Source organism: Pseudochaenichthys georgianus, chromosome 17 (genome assembly GCF_902827115.2).
Source record: "Pseudochaenichthys georgianus chromosome 17, fPseGeo1.2, whole genome shotgun sequence".
Lineage (NCBI taxonomy): Eukaryota > Metazoa > Chordata > Actinopteri > Perciformes > Channichthyidae > Pseudochaenichthys > Pseudochaenichthys georgianus.
This window is the reverse complement of record NC_047519.1, coordinates 9,863,790-9,881,604: the sequence shown is the minus strand read 5'-3', so window position 1 is coordinate 9,881,604 and position 17,815 is coordinate 9,863,790. Positions and strand designations below refer to the sequence as shown.

The following is a 17,815-nucleotide window of genomic DNA, read 5'->3' as shown; positions in this document are numbered from 1 at the left end:
CCTGCCACGATGGTCCTTCAGAATTGTTTTTTAAACTCTAATCTCACTTTCGCGAAGTTTGCTGGTGACTCTAGAACAGCTGACAATGTATGTGTGTTGATTAAGAGGAAAAGGTGCTTGGTATTTTTATTGTTGTTACTATCAGGAAATGTACAGCCAAATCCAGGTCCACCTAGCAGTATTAGTCAAATAGCTACTCCTGCTGATCTTATATCTAGATCTGGGGTAGGTTTAATTAATTTAAATGTGCGTAGTCTGTTACCTAAATTAGATTTTGTCCGTATTTGGGCGAGTTCGACTGATGCTGATGTCATTGTCTTATCAGAAACGTGGCTAGATAAATCCATTTTGGCCTCTGACATTTACATAAATGGTTACAGTGTATATCGTACTGACCGGGCTAAAAAAGGTGGTGGCGTTGCCATTTATGTGAAAAATAAGTTTTGTGTAACCAATATGGTTTCCAAATCTGTTAGGAAACAGCTAGAATTTTTAGCCGTGAATATTGAGGTAACAAAGGGTCAACAGGTCATGGTGGTGGGCTGCTACAGGGCCCCTTCGGCTGTCAAGGACTCTTATCGTCATTGGCAAAACTGTTATCACAACTTTCCTACAAGGAAATAGTGCTGCTTGGTGATTTTAATGGGACTGGTTAACTTCTGTGTCAGAGGATTTTAAAAACCTGTGTACCTCTTTGAATTTTACCCAGATTATAGACAGTCCTACTCGCCCCAAATATTAAGTCCCCAAATAAATCCTCCTTAATTGATCTAATTTTAACAAATGTTCCACATAAATACTCATCTGTGGGAGTATTTGCTAATGATGTGAGTGACCACTGTGTTGTGGCCACAATTAGGGACACTAAGGTCCAAAAGGTTAAACCACGTATCATCACAAAGAGAGACAAAAAACACTTTGTGGAGCAGGGTTTTTTACATGATCTGTTTGATTTTGATTGGGGTAAAATCAATTTGTGTGCTGATGTAGAAACTGCATGGTCTTATTTTCATCTTGGTTTATGAAAATTATAGATAGACATGCACCTCTGCGTACATTTAGAGTGAAGGGACGAAGCAATCCCTGGTTTTCTGCTAAGCTGTCCAGTCTCCTTCATGAGAGAAATAATGCTTGGGCTAAGGCTAGGAAATCAGGCTCAGAGGTAGAATGGCTACGTTCAGGCAGCTAAGAAATAGCTTCACATCTCAAATAAAAAGTGCTAAATCAAAGTACTATTGTCGGTTACCACAGAAAACCTGAATAATCCTAGGACATTTTGGAAAGCCATAAAATCGATTTCCACTGGTGATATCCCAAATGAGCTACCTCCGTGCCTTACCACAGCATCTGGCACTATATCAGACAGGGCTACTATGCTAAATTGCTTTAATAAGCATTTTGTGTCTTGTGGCTCTATGTTGATTCTGTCACTGACTGTACTTCTGCTTCTGTGAACGCTCCAATCCTTGACTCTGAACAATGTGGTCTGGAAAACCCTTTCAGTTTTACTCCTTTAACTATTGGTATTGTTCATGAAGCATTATCCAAGTTAGATCCTAGGAAACCGGCTGGCCCGGACAACTTAGAACCTTTCTTTTTAAAGATAGCTGCAGATTTTATTGCTCCACCTCTTACTTCTCTTTTTAACCTCTCCCTCAGCACAAATGCAATTCCAAAAGTATGGAAGTCTGCTTATGTCTTGCCTTTACTGAAAGGAGGGGAGGCAACTATTTTAAATAACTATAGGCCAATCTCTAAATTGTCAGTTCTGGCTAAGGTGCTCGAACGCTTAGTGAGTGAACAAGTAAAGGAGTTTTTATGTACAAATGACATCCTGTCTAAACATCAGTCAGGATTCAGAAAGAAACACAGCACCATCACTGCGGCAATGAAAGTGGTAAATGACATTACTAGTATTTTAGATAATAAGCAGAGTTGTGCAGCTCTGTTATTGACCTTTCCAAAGCGTTTGATACCATTGATCATCGCATCTTAAAGCAGAGGCTACTCAGTATTGGCATATCCAGCCTTGCAGTGGGGTGGTTTGTGAACTACCTCTCTGAAAGGTCCCAATGTGTTCATTTTGATGGACTGTCTTCTGAGTGGTTAAACATTTCTAATGGTGTACCACAAGGTTCTGTTTTAGGACCACTTTTATTCTCCATATATATCAACAGTTTAGGTGATAATGTGGATGAAGCTACTTTACATTTTTATGCGGATGATACTGTGATGTATTGTGCAGGTCCCACCATTAAGGAGGCTGTTGTTAAATTACAAGCTGTTTTAACACTATTCAGACTCAGCTCTCTGAATTAAAGCTTCTTTTAAATGTGGATAAAACCAAGGTAATGCTCTTTTCAAAAGCTTAAAAAGACACCAGAGCCTGTTTAGATATTGTAACTACGCAAGGAACAAAACTTGAAGTTGTTGCCTGTTACAAATACCTTGGTATCTGGCTTGATGATTGTCTCACTTTTAAACTTCATGTCAATAACCTGCTAAAAAACTGAGGGTTAGGCTAGGTTTCTTTTTCAGAAACAAGTCCTGTTTCTCGTTTGAGGCCAGGAAAAGGCTAGTCACTGTGACCTTTTTACCTGTGCTGGACTATGGGGATCTGGTCTATATGAATGCACCTGTCAATTGCCTGGTCAAGTTAGATGCTGCGTATCACAGTGCACTAAGATTTGTGACAAACTGTAAAGCATTAACCCATCACTGTACCCTGTATGCAAGGGCTGGTTTGCTTTCACTAACTGTACGGAGGCTCAGTCACTGGTACATTTTTATATACAAAGCCATGCTAGGGAAACTTCCATCTTATATCTGCTCCCTGATCTCACGGAGAATTGTAAGTGGCTACTGCCTGAGATCGAATGCTGTGGTTTTATTAAATGTGCCAACTGCTAGGACTGTCTTAGGGAAGACAGCTTTTAGATGCGCAGCTCCTCTGTCTTGGAATAGTCTGCAAATTAAATGGAAACTGAACAATCTGGTGCCACTAAATGTTTTTAAAGCTCGGTTGGATGCTAGTCAATCGGAAGCTATTGGTACCTGCTATGTGGATAATGATATGAAATGATGCTGTATGATGTCCTTTTTGTTGTTCTGTTTATGTTTTTATGTTTCATGTGGAACTACTTGAGCAGGTCTCCCTTGAAAAAGAGATCAATGATCTCAATGGGATTTATCTGTATAAATAAAGGTTTGAAATTAAATGAAATGAGAGCAGAGAGCAGTATCGAACCCGCTGAGAGCGCTGCCATTGGATAATTAATTGCGTGCCAGAAGTGGATGAAAAAGGAGCCATGACGACAGGAAGGAAGCAGGGATTGAAAGTGGGAATAGGGAGGATTTTATGACAGAAATGATTGAGAGGGGAACAGTAATAGAGGAATATTTGATGCATCCAAACCGATCCAAACTAAATATTAGAGTAAAAATGTCCACTCACTAGATGTTAAGTGGCCCGCAGCTTTGAGCTCCAGCTCCTGTATCTGTTTGACCAGCAGGGAGATGTGTTGCAGCAGGTCGGTGTTCTGCAGCAGCAGCCTCTGCACCCTGGCCTGCGTTTCAGTCCGTGCACACACCTCCACCGACAGCTGGTCCTGCAGTAGATGGACCTGGATGGGCCAAAGCTCATATCGTTAAGAACATACATACCATCCTGTCAAGAGGAAACCTGCTTATTAAATTCCACAGTGGCTCAGAAGTTTGGATTTGACAGTAATAAATCCTTCAAGGAAAGTCTCTCGTTTCTCCAGAGGGCATACTAGAAGAGACAGGCTGGAAGCGGCACATCAGCATTATGAATGAACTTCTGTCAGGAGATCGGCCGATGTCAAAAAGCACACTCTGAAAAATGGTTTTCTTTCAGATGTTCAAAGACCTTTAAACCACTGCTCGGGCATTTTTGATCTAAAGTTTTCAAAAGTCTATGTAGTGGTTTAGAGGAATGAAGGGTGAGAATGTAATCACCCAAAATGTCTCGCCACATCCTATTTAGCACGGCACTGATTGAAAATGGAAGAAGCAATCACGTCACAACATTTATCATTTATCCTGATGAAGGGATTTTGATCTGCATCTTTACGTCATTTGACATTTGAATTGTTCCTTGGACTTAAAAACAAACATGCTCATAACATTATTTTAAATAGATTCTCGTCTATGATCAATTTGTTTTTAGCCAGACAACAAAGCTCCCAGTGAGGCGATGTCACTGTGATGGTCCTTGGTTGATCCACCACTTTGGTGAACTGAACAATGTCATCAACTACTGGATGGATTGCCATGACATACTGTATGGTACAGAGATTTACCTTTCCTCTTTCATTACTGGTGAACATGTTTTTATCCTTAGGATGACTTGACATTTAATCAATGTTGACATTATTTAATGTCAACATTTGCAAAAATGAATTTACGTAAAACTTTAAAGAGGCCCTATTATCCTCTCTATCACAACAGAGCCGGCCAGCTAACCAATCAGAGCAGACTGGGCTCTGGTTTCAGACAGAGGGTGAAAAGAGTGCTGCAGCACAGGCTGTATGAGAACAATAAAGAGCTTTTTGAACATTAAAGCATGGAGACATGTCACAGTAGAGGAATAAAATACAAATATGAAGCTGAAAATGAGCAATCTAGTTGGCCCAATATGAAAATGTGTATTTAAAAAACGTACATTTTTTTAACATATATTTAAACCTATATTAAGACTTTTGCCTTTAAACTCAACGCTAAAATACATATTTCCTCATTCATCTGCCTGTATGTATGTGAATAAGTCTTACGATGACTAAATTGTTTCCCCATGGAAACCACATAAACTGAGCTGATTTAATTGGTTTCTGAACTGCCTGAACTGTACACCTTTACGCCAGTAGAGAACAGACGGATCAATGAAGAGAAGTCTGTTACCAATCAGCTTCAAAGTGTCATTATCCGGTGCAGACGCAATGCGCCAGGCGACAGCTGCTCGCTGTCTGAAAACACCTTGAATCTTGTTGATCTATATTGGGGTCCAATATGTTCTATGCTATAAATCAGGCTAATGATTCATAAACATCCTCCTATGTAAAAACCTCCAGAATATAGATTAGGAATGAAACCTGGTGTTTGGTGTATGTAAATGCTCAGACTTTTTAAATGATTTAAAAAAAAAAACCCCACTTAAATAATAAATAAATCAAAGACACTAGTGAATAAGTGAATAAGCATAAAATACATTGTAACTGATAGCAACCATTAAACATCTTCAATTGATTATTGATATTTAGATATTTAGGTAATCATTTAATTACACATCTTCTGAAATGTTTTGTTTTCAAAATTTGAAAAAACATGTTTTCCATGTATTATCTGGCCTGAATTTAGATAGAAGGCTCGATTAAATAAGAATTCAACAAACTGTAAGCACTTGAAAGGTAGTTACATGCCATAGCTGTGGTTCTACAGGGAACAAGACTGGCCCTCAGTACCTGCTCTGAGGCAGCCAGCGCCTGCTGCTCCTGCTGACGCAGCTGTTTCTGCAGCAGATGGACCTGGTGCTCCGCGGAGCAGGGGGCCTCCTCTGCAGACAGACCCGACACAGAGGCTCCGAGGAGGGGCGAGCTCAGCAGGAGAGACGGGTCATCTGACACCTGCAACAGATAGCCCAGTTAATGGGTCCTAACTTCTTCTAACGCTCTAAAAAAAGAAAGGAACAATAAACTACATTTACAAAACCGTGATGGTGATATCAAAGTAAAAACATGATGGCTAATTTAAACCTTCACGACAAGGGTTTGTTCTTAAATGACGGGGTGACGGAGCGCACTCTGGCAAAAACCGGACCATTTGTAAACTCAGATAGACTTGCCATTGATGTGCAGCTATTGTGTAAAAGTACATTTTTAGCCATACTATTTAATAAGACATTTAGCTAGCTAACTAGTATACATTTTCTCCAACTCCTTCCGTTAGCTTTAGCCAATTTTTTCGAACTAAAGTTTTTTATTTACATGTTCGTTAATTGACATTGAACAACGCTCTCATTACGTGCAGAGCGTGAAATTGGAAGAGTAAAATAATCTTGCATATTAGCACTTTAAATGGTGTTACTCAAAAACATATCACAGCAGGAGTACAAATAGTTGTGGATAGTTTGTACTGTAGATGTGAAAAAAGTTAAGTGTTGGGTAATATAGCCAAGGATCCTAAATAATTTAGTAACAGTGGAAAGTAAAACATCATGAAAGATTGTGTGTAACACTTCAAAGACGTGGTTTAAAGTTTCTCAGCCAATCTAAGATCCCTGGGGAGGAGAAAGAGACTGCAAAGAGACCGCCAGCAGCATAAATAAGTTTCATTACTGCATGATCTTCACCCTTTCAGAAGATAAAGGCTTAAACCTGCTTCATTCATTCAATGCTACGTTAGCAAGTGATATGATTTATTCTGACATTTTCCCCAAATAACTTCCAAAATCTGGGTGTCTTTGTGTCTGGATGAATGCTGGTGAGGGGGACTGGCAAACATGTTTAAAAGTGTTATGATCAATGCTATATCTATTATGTCAAGCTGCTTAAATAAATAATAAATAAAGAAGGAATTGTTTTTCACACCAAATGAAGATGAATGAAGACACAGTGGTTTGTTTAGCGAAGCTGCTGTTGATTGATGATCTTGTATTTCTGCTGCTCGTGTGATACATTTCCATTTGAATTACAGGTGAAGTGCTTGTGATGTTGAGAGGCTGACACACAGGGGTGGAAGTTACATTACTCTTGTTATTGTAATAATGTAGTGTTTTTGTAAAGGCTAAACTTCTCAGACTATTTTTAAATATCATAAATATTAAATTAACTAGTAGTCTAACTATGTCCCTAGGCATCTCCATTACTTCCTGTCTGAGATATTGCAGGGACAGACGTAGGTCAACTTTGACCACCAACACATTACTAGTGCATCCTTAAATCCAAGTGGAGGTTTGTGCCAAATTTGACAAAAGATTATCTACATGCGTTCCTGAGATAACACAGCCTGAAAAAACATTATGCCTCACCAGCCAGATATTTTAATTCATACCAAACAGATGCATGTTTAAGGCTAACAGGCTAAATGCTAAAAATGCGATTGTTGGATCTTCTTGGAAATTTCTCAGAAGCTGTTTGACTGCCGTGAAGGTTTGCTCAGCTTGTTTCTTTGATAACTCTACATACAGGTATAACATATTGTATTTGGTTAAAATACTTTCGAAACAACCAAGAAGTTTTAAAACAGTATAAAAAAATCAATTTATGACTTCTGTCTGGCAGACAACCACAACCAGACAATGCATGCCATTACAGGGGACCAAATGGAAGGGAATGTACCTTGAATCAAAATACAGAATTCTCTGGTTTTGACAATTGTTGGAAACATTTAGCAGAGGTTTTTCTAGAAAAATATAGTATAGAGAGCCTAAGTCCCTCCCTTTCCGGTGGTCCACCATGGGACCTTATTTCGGAAAAAATATGTATCGTAGTCAATGGAGAGAGAGAAATAATTGTTTGATCCCGTTTGAATTTTGCCATGAATTACACATGATGTTTGTCATAATTTTTTTATTTCCAAGTCAGGAAAGTCACAGTTTGTCGTAAAACTGTTGAAATATAAGACTGAAAATACGCAACTAGAAAGACCACAAATCCAAGTGTAAGTGATGTCATAACTCGTTTAACAATCAGCAAAACCTTGTACAGCCGGTCCCGCATGCTGGCTCTTACGGAACCGACTTACTTCCCTTTTGTGTAATAGCAGCTCTCAACATGCCCAGACGTGTAATGATTTTCAATGATTTTCATTCTGAAAGAAAGAGGTGAAATGTGCCAAGGTGACGGCCATCTTGGTGTTGGTGATGTGTATTGCAAGACCAGAGATCCCACACGGAAAGAAAGTATAGGAACATATATGCCAATATATGGCAAATATATGCTGCATATTGCCATATTCAGGTTCATATATGTTCATATATGTGGATTAATAGGAGATATATGTGTCATATATAGCTCATATATTTCCACATATGTGCCAAGTCAGGTTCATATATTTGCATATATCTCCTACATAATGCCTCATATACAGCTCATATATCTGTCTTTGTGCATACATGTCATACAGAATGCCTACATATAGGTCTTTGCAAGGTAATGTGGTGATGTGCATATTATTCCAAAGTTCTATATAACTACATGAATTAATCATTGTACTTATTTCCATTCAATGCAGATTGCCAATTCAATGTATAAAGACAATATCGTTTGATTACGGTATGCTTTATTGTGTGAAGCAACATTTTTAGTTTAGTTATTTCACAGGAACCGGATGTTTATATCCGCTCGACGTCAGCTGATCAGTTTAAGATTAGTAAATTATTAAATATTTGATAATTGTATATTATTGTTAAAAAGTTAACGTTAATAACGCGTTTTTTAACGCCACTAATTATTTTAACGCGATTAACGCATACATATTTTTTTCCTCGGCCGCCCCGTAGTTTCAGAGCGCATCGAGTTTAAAATACCATCTACAAGCTGATGCTGACAGCCCCGCTCCTGCTGCCCGCTTGCAGCAGACCACACTTCCACGCTCACCGGCAGGCACCGACTGGCCATCGGGAGGACCGGGAGGGTGTGTGTATGTGTGGCCCGAGCGAGCGAGAGAGAGACCTTACGTGCATTGTTGTTGTTAGCATCTGGTGCTAGCTAGCTGCGCTAACGGATATAAGGAGCTGTTTAAATGAAAACAGAGGAGCGACATTTCGCCGACAACTGCGCCGAGCACTTGACTTTATGCAGGAAGCAGACAGTGGGACATTGTAGAAAGTCAGCACACTCAGCAGAGTGCAACATGATTGCAGCGTCCAGGCAGCTCCCGTTCGAGCATATGCCTTGAGTTGCACATAGCTCCAACGATCCATCACACACACACACACACACACACACACACACACACACACACACACACACACACACACACACACACACACACACACACACACACACACACACACACACCACACACACACACACACACACACACACCACACCCAGTCTCACGGCATTTCGTGTTCACCAACACGATTTTTAATCTATTGATTCGTGTTCACCATCACGATTTGCCCCTTTTATTCGTGTTGCACAGGACGATTTTAAAAGCAATGTATTTCTACTGGTAACGTGTTTCGTGCCTGCAGGCTGCAGCACGTCTTTTTCTCCGGTCGGGTCGTGGAAGACCGGAAGCTGTGTGGTTCATAAAAACATGTTCTTACTCAATATCAAGCCACAGTTATTGCTTTTATTTTAAATCGTATAATTTCGGACTTTTGTTGCCGTCTGTGAGGAAAATAAATGGGGCTCAGAGCCTCAGGATACTGAAATCTGTATTTTTTAAATCTTTTTTTCCTTCTAATTTGTTGTTCTTTTCAAAATAACACACTTTTATTTACTCACCAATAACACTCAATTATCCTTGCTTTTATTTATTGGTTTAATTCCATAATCTCGGGCTTTTTTGGCGTCCGTCAGGAACTGAATTTCAAAATAAATATAACCGGAAACAGACGTGGGCATTTCGAGCGATTACCCAAGATCCTCAGCTATGGTTTTAAGCTCGTTGATTGGATGTGTTAGCCGCAATGTATGCTGGGATTTGGTGTTTATATTATATGAAATCCGGAAAACATTTTAAAAGTATAAAATAATACCTAATTCCGAGTGCCCTTGCTTTTCTCTTTGAAAGTCATCACATAACGGCATTGTAATACACGGTTCGGCTGCATTACATATTACAGATCTGCCGTAGAACTTTATTTATTTATAGCGCCCTGATGAGAAGACCTTTGGAAAAACTGGAAGAAATGGCGCCGAAACTGAATACTTGACGTGGATCATAAATATATCAACAATTAAACAACATCTTCAATTTCTCTTCACACAATACGTCTCCTTGCAGTATCAACACTAATTCGGCTGACTTTTACATTTGATCTAATTCATAGATAGGTTATATTTACACCATAACGGTGCACAGCTGAGAGAAAAGGACTGTAGTTTTCAAAGATATTACTGATTTTCTTTGAATGTAAGAATGTAAATACTGAGTCTGAAATAGTATAGCAATATGCTGTAAAATGATGTGAAAGCATGCATAAAACTATACATCTTCAGATGTTGTACATACACACTAATAATACAAAGTTATTATGGCTGTGTGCACCTCGTGTGTACCTCCTAGTGGTTAAAGCACGTTATTGAATTATTGTTTTATGTGTTATATTTGATTACAAAAATATTAAGAGTACATACTTTCATAGGGGGAAAGTATAATATAGAAATATAGAATATAAAAAATCAAGAAGATACTATAAGTTATCTCTACAATAAAACAGTTTAGTGCAGGATGTACACAGATATTAATAGGAGGAGGTGCAAAACAGAAAAACGGATTAACCTTTATTTAAACATTACATATTAAATATTAAGCCTGACAAAGTAATTAACGTCTAATATATTGCTTTCCTGCAATGTTAACTATGTTGAAGCACTTATTTTAACTGATATTATACACATTAATTATACTCTTATGTATGTAGATAGAATAAGAAATGTGCAGAATATGACAGTTTAATGGTGGAGGTACACACATATTGATAGATGTCTTGTAATGCACTGCTGAGGAACCTGTGACCCCAGTGTTTCATTCATTGCATAACTACACCGTAGTTGTGTATGATATGTCAATAAACCTTTGAAAATCTTGAAAGGGATGTGCAAAATAGCCATAATATACAGTCTTTAATTAACTATTAGTAGAGAATAACGAGTAATGAATATACTTTATTACTTGTTTCCATTCATGTCAATTGCAGATACATGTTTAGTAGGGATGCACGATATTGGTTTTTTGAAACCGATACCGATACCGATAACTTCCTGCTTCTCAAGACCGATACCGATACCGATAACCGATAATAAAAATAAAAATTACGCCACTAATTATTTTAACGCGATTAACGCATGTGTATTTTTTTTCCACGGCCGCCCCGTAGCTTCAGAGCGCATCGAGTTTATAATACCATCTACAAGCTGATGCTGACAGCCCTGCTCCTGCTGTCCGCTTGTGGCAGACCACACTTCCACGCTCACGGCAGGCACCGACTGGCCATCGGGAGGACCGGGAGGGTGTGTGTTTGTGTGGCGCGAGTGAGCAAGAGAGAGACCGTACGTGCATTGTTGTTTTATCATCGGGTGCTAGCTAGCTGCGCTAACGGATATAAGGAGCTGTTTAAATGAAAACAGAGGAGCGCTCTATCCACACAACTGCGCCGAGCACTTGACTTGATGCAGGAAGCAGACAGCGGGACATTGTAGGAGAAGTCAGCACACTCAGCAACATGATTGCAGCGTCCAGGCTGCTCCGGTTCGAGCATATGCCTTGAGTTGCACATAGCTCCAACGCGCGCGCGCAGACACACACACACACCATTTGTATTGTATGAGAGAGGTTCCAGGTTGAATTGAGGCGAATATTTGTAATGTTCAGAGGTTGTTGTGTTTAATATTCATGAGAATATTTGTCATTGTTCAAATGATAATAAACATTAGCATAAAGCATATTTGTCCACTCATATGTTGATAAGAGTATTAAAAACTTGAAAAATATTCCTCTAAGGTACATTTAGAACAGATCAAAAATGTGCGATTAATCGCGATTAACTATGGACAATCATGCGATTAATCGTGCTTAAATATTTTAACCGACTGACAGCCCTATAAACACATTATCTGAACCACAAGTTTTCACTAAATGTTACCTTTAATTGTTTTCGTTTTTTTATATTATTAGAGAATAATAGAGACATTCGCTGCAGAATGTGACGTCATAGAAAAGCGCCACTCACAACGAGCGAGCATTCATGACGTCATCCCCTGTTTATTCCAACCGCTCGCGGGTACAGGAAACACAACAGACAGAACAAACATACAAATTACATTAATGTCACCATGTGCACGTTTGCCCTGGTGGAGTGGACAGAAGGTAGTGACAAGGGACTTAGGAGCATTCTGCCGAATGACTGTGTTCGAGATTTTCATGAAGAGAATTACTTGAATGGCGACAAAAAAACTCCTGAGGATTTTTGGTGGAATGGCGCCATGGACGCAAGGGAGCTAATAGACCAACCCAGTCTCACAAAAAAACGTGTAATAACTACGTTGGTCCACAACGTAGGACGTAGTATTTATACGAAAACGCCTCTGAAATTGTAAGATCCCTACGTTTTTTTTCACCATTCATTCCAATGGCTGGCGTCTATGTCACCTGATCTTCACATTTCTCCCTGCAGGAAAAAAAAAAGATGGCCGAACTTCGTTTTATTCTCGGTGTAAAATGCCTATTTAAAGTTACTTTGGCCATTAAAATGCGTTTTGATGTCATTTGATGCGAGAAATATGAGTTGTTATTTCAGATTATGTGTACAGTGGATGTACATGATCTTTAGTTTGCTAGTTATTACGAAGATTACTTCAGGAAATGGTGTCTATACAACGTTTTCATTGTTACCAAGGTGGTTGCTAGGGACGCTGCTATCGATATTATTTATGTTATGTTGTGTAACTGTTTAATGGTGTTATCTTTATTGCTACCTCCTTCCCCGTCAAAGTACAGTATAGTGTTGGTCCACAGCGCAAACGTATTAGTTTAACAAAATCCGCATCTAAAATGGTGCAGAAACGTTATTTTCCCCCTGTGCAATTCCAGTCTCACATCTCACAGCACATCGTCATTAACAAATACCGGAAACAGACCGAAAACACTTTATTCCGAGTGTACTTGCTTTTCTCTTTGAAAGTCATCACATAACGGCATTGTAATACACGGTTCGGCTGCATTTATAGAGCCCTGATGAGAAGACTTCTAGACAAACATGAGGAACTGCCGCCTACACTGGAAACGTGACATGGATCATAAATATATCAACAATTAAACAACATCTTACATTTATTTTCACACAATGCGTCTCCTTGCAGTATCAACACTAATTCGGCGGACTTTTATATTTGATCCAATTGGTAGATAGGCTGTATTTACACCATAAAAGTGCACAGCTGATATAAAGGGACACCTAGTGGTTAAAGCATGTTATTGAATTTCATTATTTTTATTATTAGATATTAATAGATTCCCTATAAAGTATATTCATTACTCGTTATTCTCTACTAATAGTTAATTGAAGACTGTATATAATGACTATTTTGCACATCCCTTTCAAGATTTTCTAAGGTTTATTGACATATCATATAGGCCTACACAACTATGGTGTAGTTATGCAATGAATGAAAAACTTGGGTCGCAGGTTCCTCAACAGTGCATTACAAGACATCTATCAATATTTGTGCATACCTCCAGCAATGTTAACTATGTTGAAGCACTTATTTTAACTGATATTATACATATGTATTATACTCTTATAAGATGTAGTAGATAGTATAAGAAATGTGCAGAATACGACAGTTTAATGGTGGAGGTATACACACATATTGATAGATGTCTTGTAATGCACTGTTGAGGAACCTGCGACCCAAGTTTTTCATATTGCATAACTACACCATAGTTTGTGTAGGCCTATATGATATGTCAATAACCTTAGAAAATCTTGAAAGGGATGTGCAAAATAGTCATTATATACAGTCTTCAATTAACTATTAGTAGAGAATAACGAGTAATGAATATACTTTATAGGGAATCTATCTACTAATATAAAAATAATGAAATTCAATAACATGCTTTAACCACTAGGTGTCCCTTTATATCAGCTGTGCACCTTTATGGTGTAAATACAGCCTATCTACCAATTGGATCAAATATAAAAGTCCGCCGAATTAGTGTTGATACTGCAAGGAGACGCATTGTGTGAAAATAAATGTAAGATGTTGTTTAATTGTTGATATATTTATGATCCATGTCACGTTTCCAGTGTAGGCGGCAGTTCCTCATGTTTGTCTAGAAATTCTTCTCATCAGGGCTCTATAAATGCAGCCGAACCGTGTATACAATGCCGTTTGTGAACTTTCAAAGAAAAAGCAAGTACACTCGGAATAAAGTGTTTTCGGTCTGTTTCCGGTATTTGTTAATGACGATGTGCTGAGATGTGAGACTGGAATTGCACAGGGGGAAAATAACGTTTCTGCACCATTTTTAGATGCGGATTTTGTTAAACTAATACGTTTGCGCTGTGGACCAACACTATACTGTACTTTGACGGGGAAGGAGGTAGCAATAAAGATAACACCATTAAACAGTTACACAACATAACATAAATAATATCGATAGCAGCGTCCCTAGCAACCACCTTGGTAACAATGAAAACGTTGTTAGACACCATTTCCTGAAGTAATCTTCGTAATCTAGCAAACGAAAGATCATGTACATCCACTGTACACATAATCTGAAATAACAACTCATATTTCTCGCATCAAATGACATCAAAACGCATTTTAATGGCCAAAGTAACTTTAAATAGGCATTTTACAACCGAGAATAAAACGAAGTTCGGCCATCTTTTTTTTTTCCTGCAGGAGAAATGTGAAGATCAGGTGACATAGACGCCAGCCATTGGAATGAATGGTGAAAAAAAAACGTAGGGATCTTACAATTTCAGAGGCGTTTCGTATAAATCTACGTCCTACGTTGTGACCAACGTAGTTTTACACGTTTTTTTTGAGACTGGGTTGGTCTATTAGCTCCCTTGCGTCCATGGCGCCATTCCACCAAAAATCCTCAGGAGTTTTTTTGTCGCCATTCAAGTAATTCTCTTCATGAAAATCTCGAACACAGTCATTCGGCAGAATGCTCCTAAGTCCCTTGTCACTACCTTCTGTCCACTCCACCAGGCAAACGTGCACATGGTGACATTAATGTAATTTGTATGTTTGTTCTGTCTGTTGTGTTTTTCCTGTACCCGCGAGCGGTTGGAATAAACAGGGATGCGTCATGAATGCTCGCTCGTTGTGAGTGGCGCTTTTCTATGACGTCACATTCTGCAGCGAATGTCTCTATTATTCTCTAATAATATAAAAAACGAAAACATTAAGGTAACATTTAGTGAAAACTTGTGGTTCAGATAATGTTTTTATAGGGCTGTCAGTCGGTTAAAATATTTAAGCACGATTAATCGCATGATCCATAGTTAATCGCGATTAATCGCACATTTTTGATCTGTTCTAAATGTACCTTAGAGGAATATTTTTCAAGTTTTTAATACTCTTATCAACATATGAGTGGACAATATGCTTTATGCTAATGTTTATTATCATTTGAACAATGACAAATATTCTCATGATATTAAACACAACAACCTCTGAACATTACAATATTCGCCTCAATTCAAACTGGAACCTCTCTCATACAATACAAATGGTGTGTGTGGTCTGCGTGTGTGTCTGCGCGCGCGCGTTGGAGCTATGTGCAACTCAAGGCATATGCTCGAACCGGAGCAGCCTGGACGCTGCAATCATGTTGCTGAGTGTGCTGACTTCTCCTACAATGTCCCGCTGTCTGCTTCCTGCATCAAGTCAAGTGCTCGGCGCAGTTGTGTGGATAGAGCGCTCCTCTGTTTTCATTTAAACAGCTCCTTATATCCGTTAGCGCAGCTAGCTAGCACCCGATGATAACAACAACAATGCACGTACGGTCTCTCTCTTGCTCACTCGCGCCACACAAACACACACCCTCCCGTCCTCCCGATGGCCAGTCGTGCCTGCCGGTGAGCGTGGAAGTGTGGTCTGCCACAAGCGGACAGCAGGAGCAGGGCTGTCAGCATCAGCTTGTAGATGGTATTATAAACTCGATGCGCTCTGAAGCTACGGGGCGGCCGTGGAAAAAAATACACATGCGTTAATCGCGTTAAAATAATTAGTGGCGTAATTTTATTTTTATTATCGGTTATCGGTATCGGTCTTGAGAAGCAGGAAGTTATCGGTATCGGTATCGGTTTCAAAAAACCAATATCGTGCATCCCTACTAACATGTATCTGCAATTGACATGAATGGAAACAAGTAAAAAGTATTCATTACTCGTTATTCTCTACTATAGTTAATTAAAGACCGTATATTATGGCTATTTTGCACATCCTTTCAAGATTTTCAAAGGTTTATTGACATATCATACACAACTACGGTGTAGTTATGCAATGAATGAAACACTGGGGTCACCAGGTTCCTCAGCAGTGCATTACAAACATCTATCAATATGTGTGTACCTCCACCATTAAACTGTCATATTCTGCACATTTCTTATTCTATCTACATACATAAGAGTATAATTAATGTGTATAATATCATTTAAAATAAGTGCTTCAACATAGTTAACATTGCAGGAAAGCATATATTAGACGTTAATTACTTTGTCAGGCTTATATTTAATATGTAATGTTTAAATAAAGGTTAATCCGTTTTTCTGTTTTGCAACCTCCTCCTATTAATATCTGTGTACATCCTGCACTAAAACTGTTTTATTGTAGAGATAACTTATAGTATCTTCTTGATTTTTTATATTCTATATTTCTATATTTACTTTCCCCCTATGAAAGTATGTACTCTTAATTTTTGTAATCAAATATAACACATAAAACAATAATTCAATAACGTGCTTTAACCACTAGGAGGTACACACGAGGTGCACACAGCCATAATAACTTTGTATTATTAGTGTGTATGTACAACATCTGAAGATGTATAGTTTTATGCATGCTTTCACATCATTTACAGCATATTGCTATACTATTTCAGACTCGTATTTACATTCTTACATTCAAAAGAAATCAGTAATATCTTTGAAAACTACAGTCCTTTTCTCTCAGCTGTGCACCGTTATGGTGTAAATATAACCTATCTATGAATTAGATCAAATGTAAAAGTCAGCCGAATTAGTGTTGATACTGCAAGGAGACGTATTGTGTGAAGAGAAATTGAAGATGTTGTTTAATTGTTGATATATTTATGATCCACTAAAGTATTCAGTTTCGGCGCCATTTCTTCCAGTTTTTCCAAAGGTCTTCTCATCAGGGCGCTATAAATAAATAAAGTTCTACGGCAGATCTGTAATATGTAATGCAGCCGAACCGTGTATTACAATGCCGTTATGTGATGACTTTCAAAGAGAAAAGCAAGGGCACTCGGAATTAGGTATTATTTTATACTTTTAAAATGTTTTCCGGATTTCATATAATATAACCCAAATCCCAGCATACATTGCGGCTAACACATCCAATCAACGAGCTTAAAACCATAGCTGAGGATCTTGGGTAATCGCTCGATGCCCACGTCTGTTTCCGGTTATATTTATTTGAAATTCAGTTCCTGACGGACGCCAAAAAAGCCCGAAGATTATGGAATTAAACAATAAATAAAAGCAAGGATTTGAGTGTTATTGGTGAGTAATAAAAGTGTGTTATTTTGAAAAGAACAACAATTAGAAGGAAAAAAAGATTTAAAAAATACAGATTTCAGTATCCTGAGGCTCTGAGCCCCATTTATTTTCCTCACAGACGGCAACAAAAAGTCCGAAATTATACGATTTAAAATAAAAGCAATAACTGTGGCTTGATATTGAGTAAGAACATGTTTTTATGAACCACACAGCTTCCGGTCTTCCACGACCCGACCGGAGAAAAGACGTGCTGCAGCCTGCAGGCACGAAACACGTTACCAGTAGAAATACATTGCTTTTAAAATCGTCCTGTGCAACACGAATAAAAGGGGCAAATCGTGATGGTGAACACGAATCAATAGA

General features: G+C 38.5%; 1 protein-coding gene across 2 annotated transcripts in view; it reads right to left on the bottom strand.

Annotated features, from left to right (window-relative positions):
- The window catches only part of LOC117461795 (carboxyl-terminal PDZ ligand of neuronal nitric oxide synthase protein-like), a 57,005-nt gene that overhangs the window by 2,638 nt on the left and 36,552 nt on the right, over positions 1-17,815 (bottom strand). For both annotated transcript variants that reach the window (XM_034103753.2, XM_034103754.2), the window contains 2 exons: positions 5,481-5,642; positions 3,455-3,623 (listed from right to left, as the gene is read on the bottom strand). In XM_034103753.2, the coding sequence (XP_033959644.1) occupies positions 3,455-3,623; positions 5,481-5,642 (331 nt within the window). The remainder of the gene's footprint in view (positions 1-3,454; positions 3,624-5,480; positions 5,643-17,815) is intronic.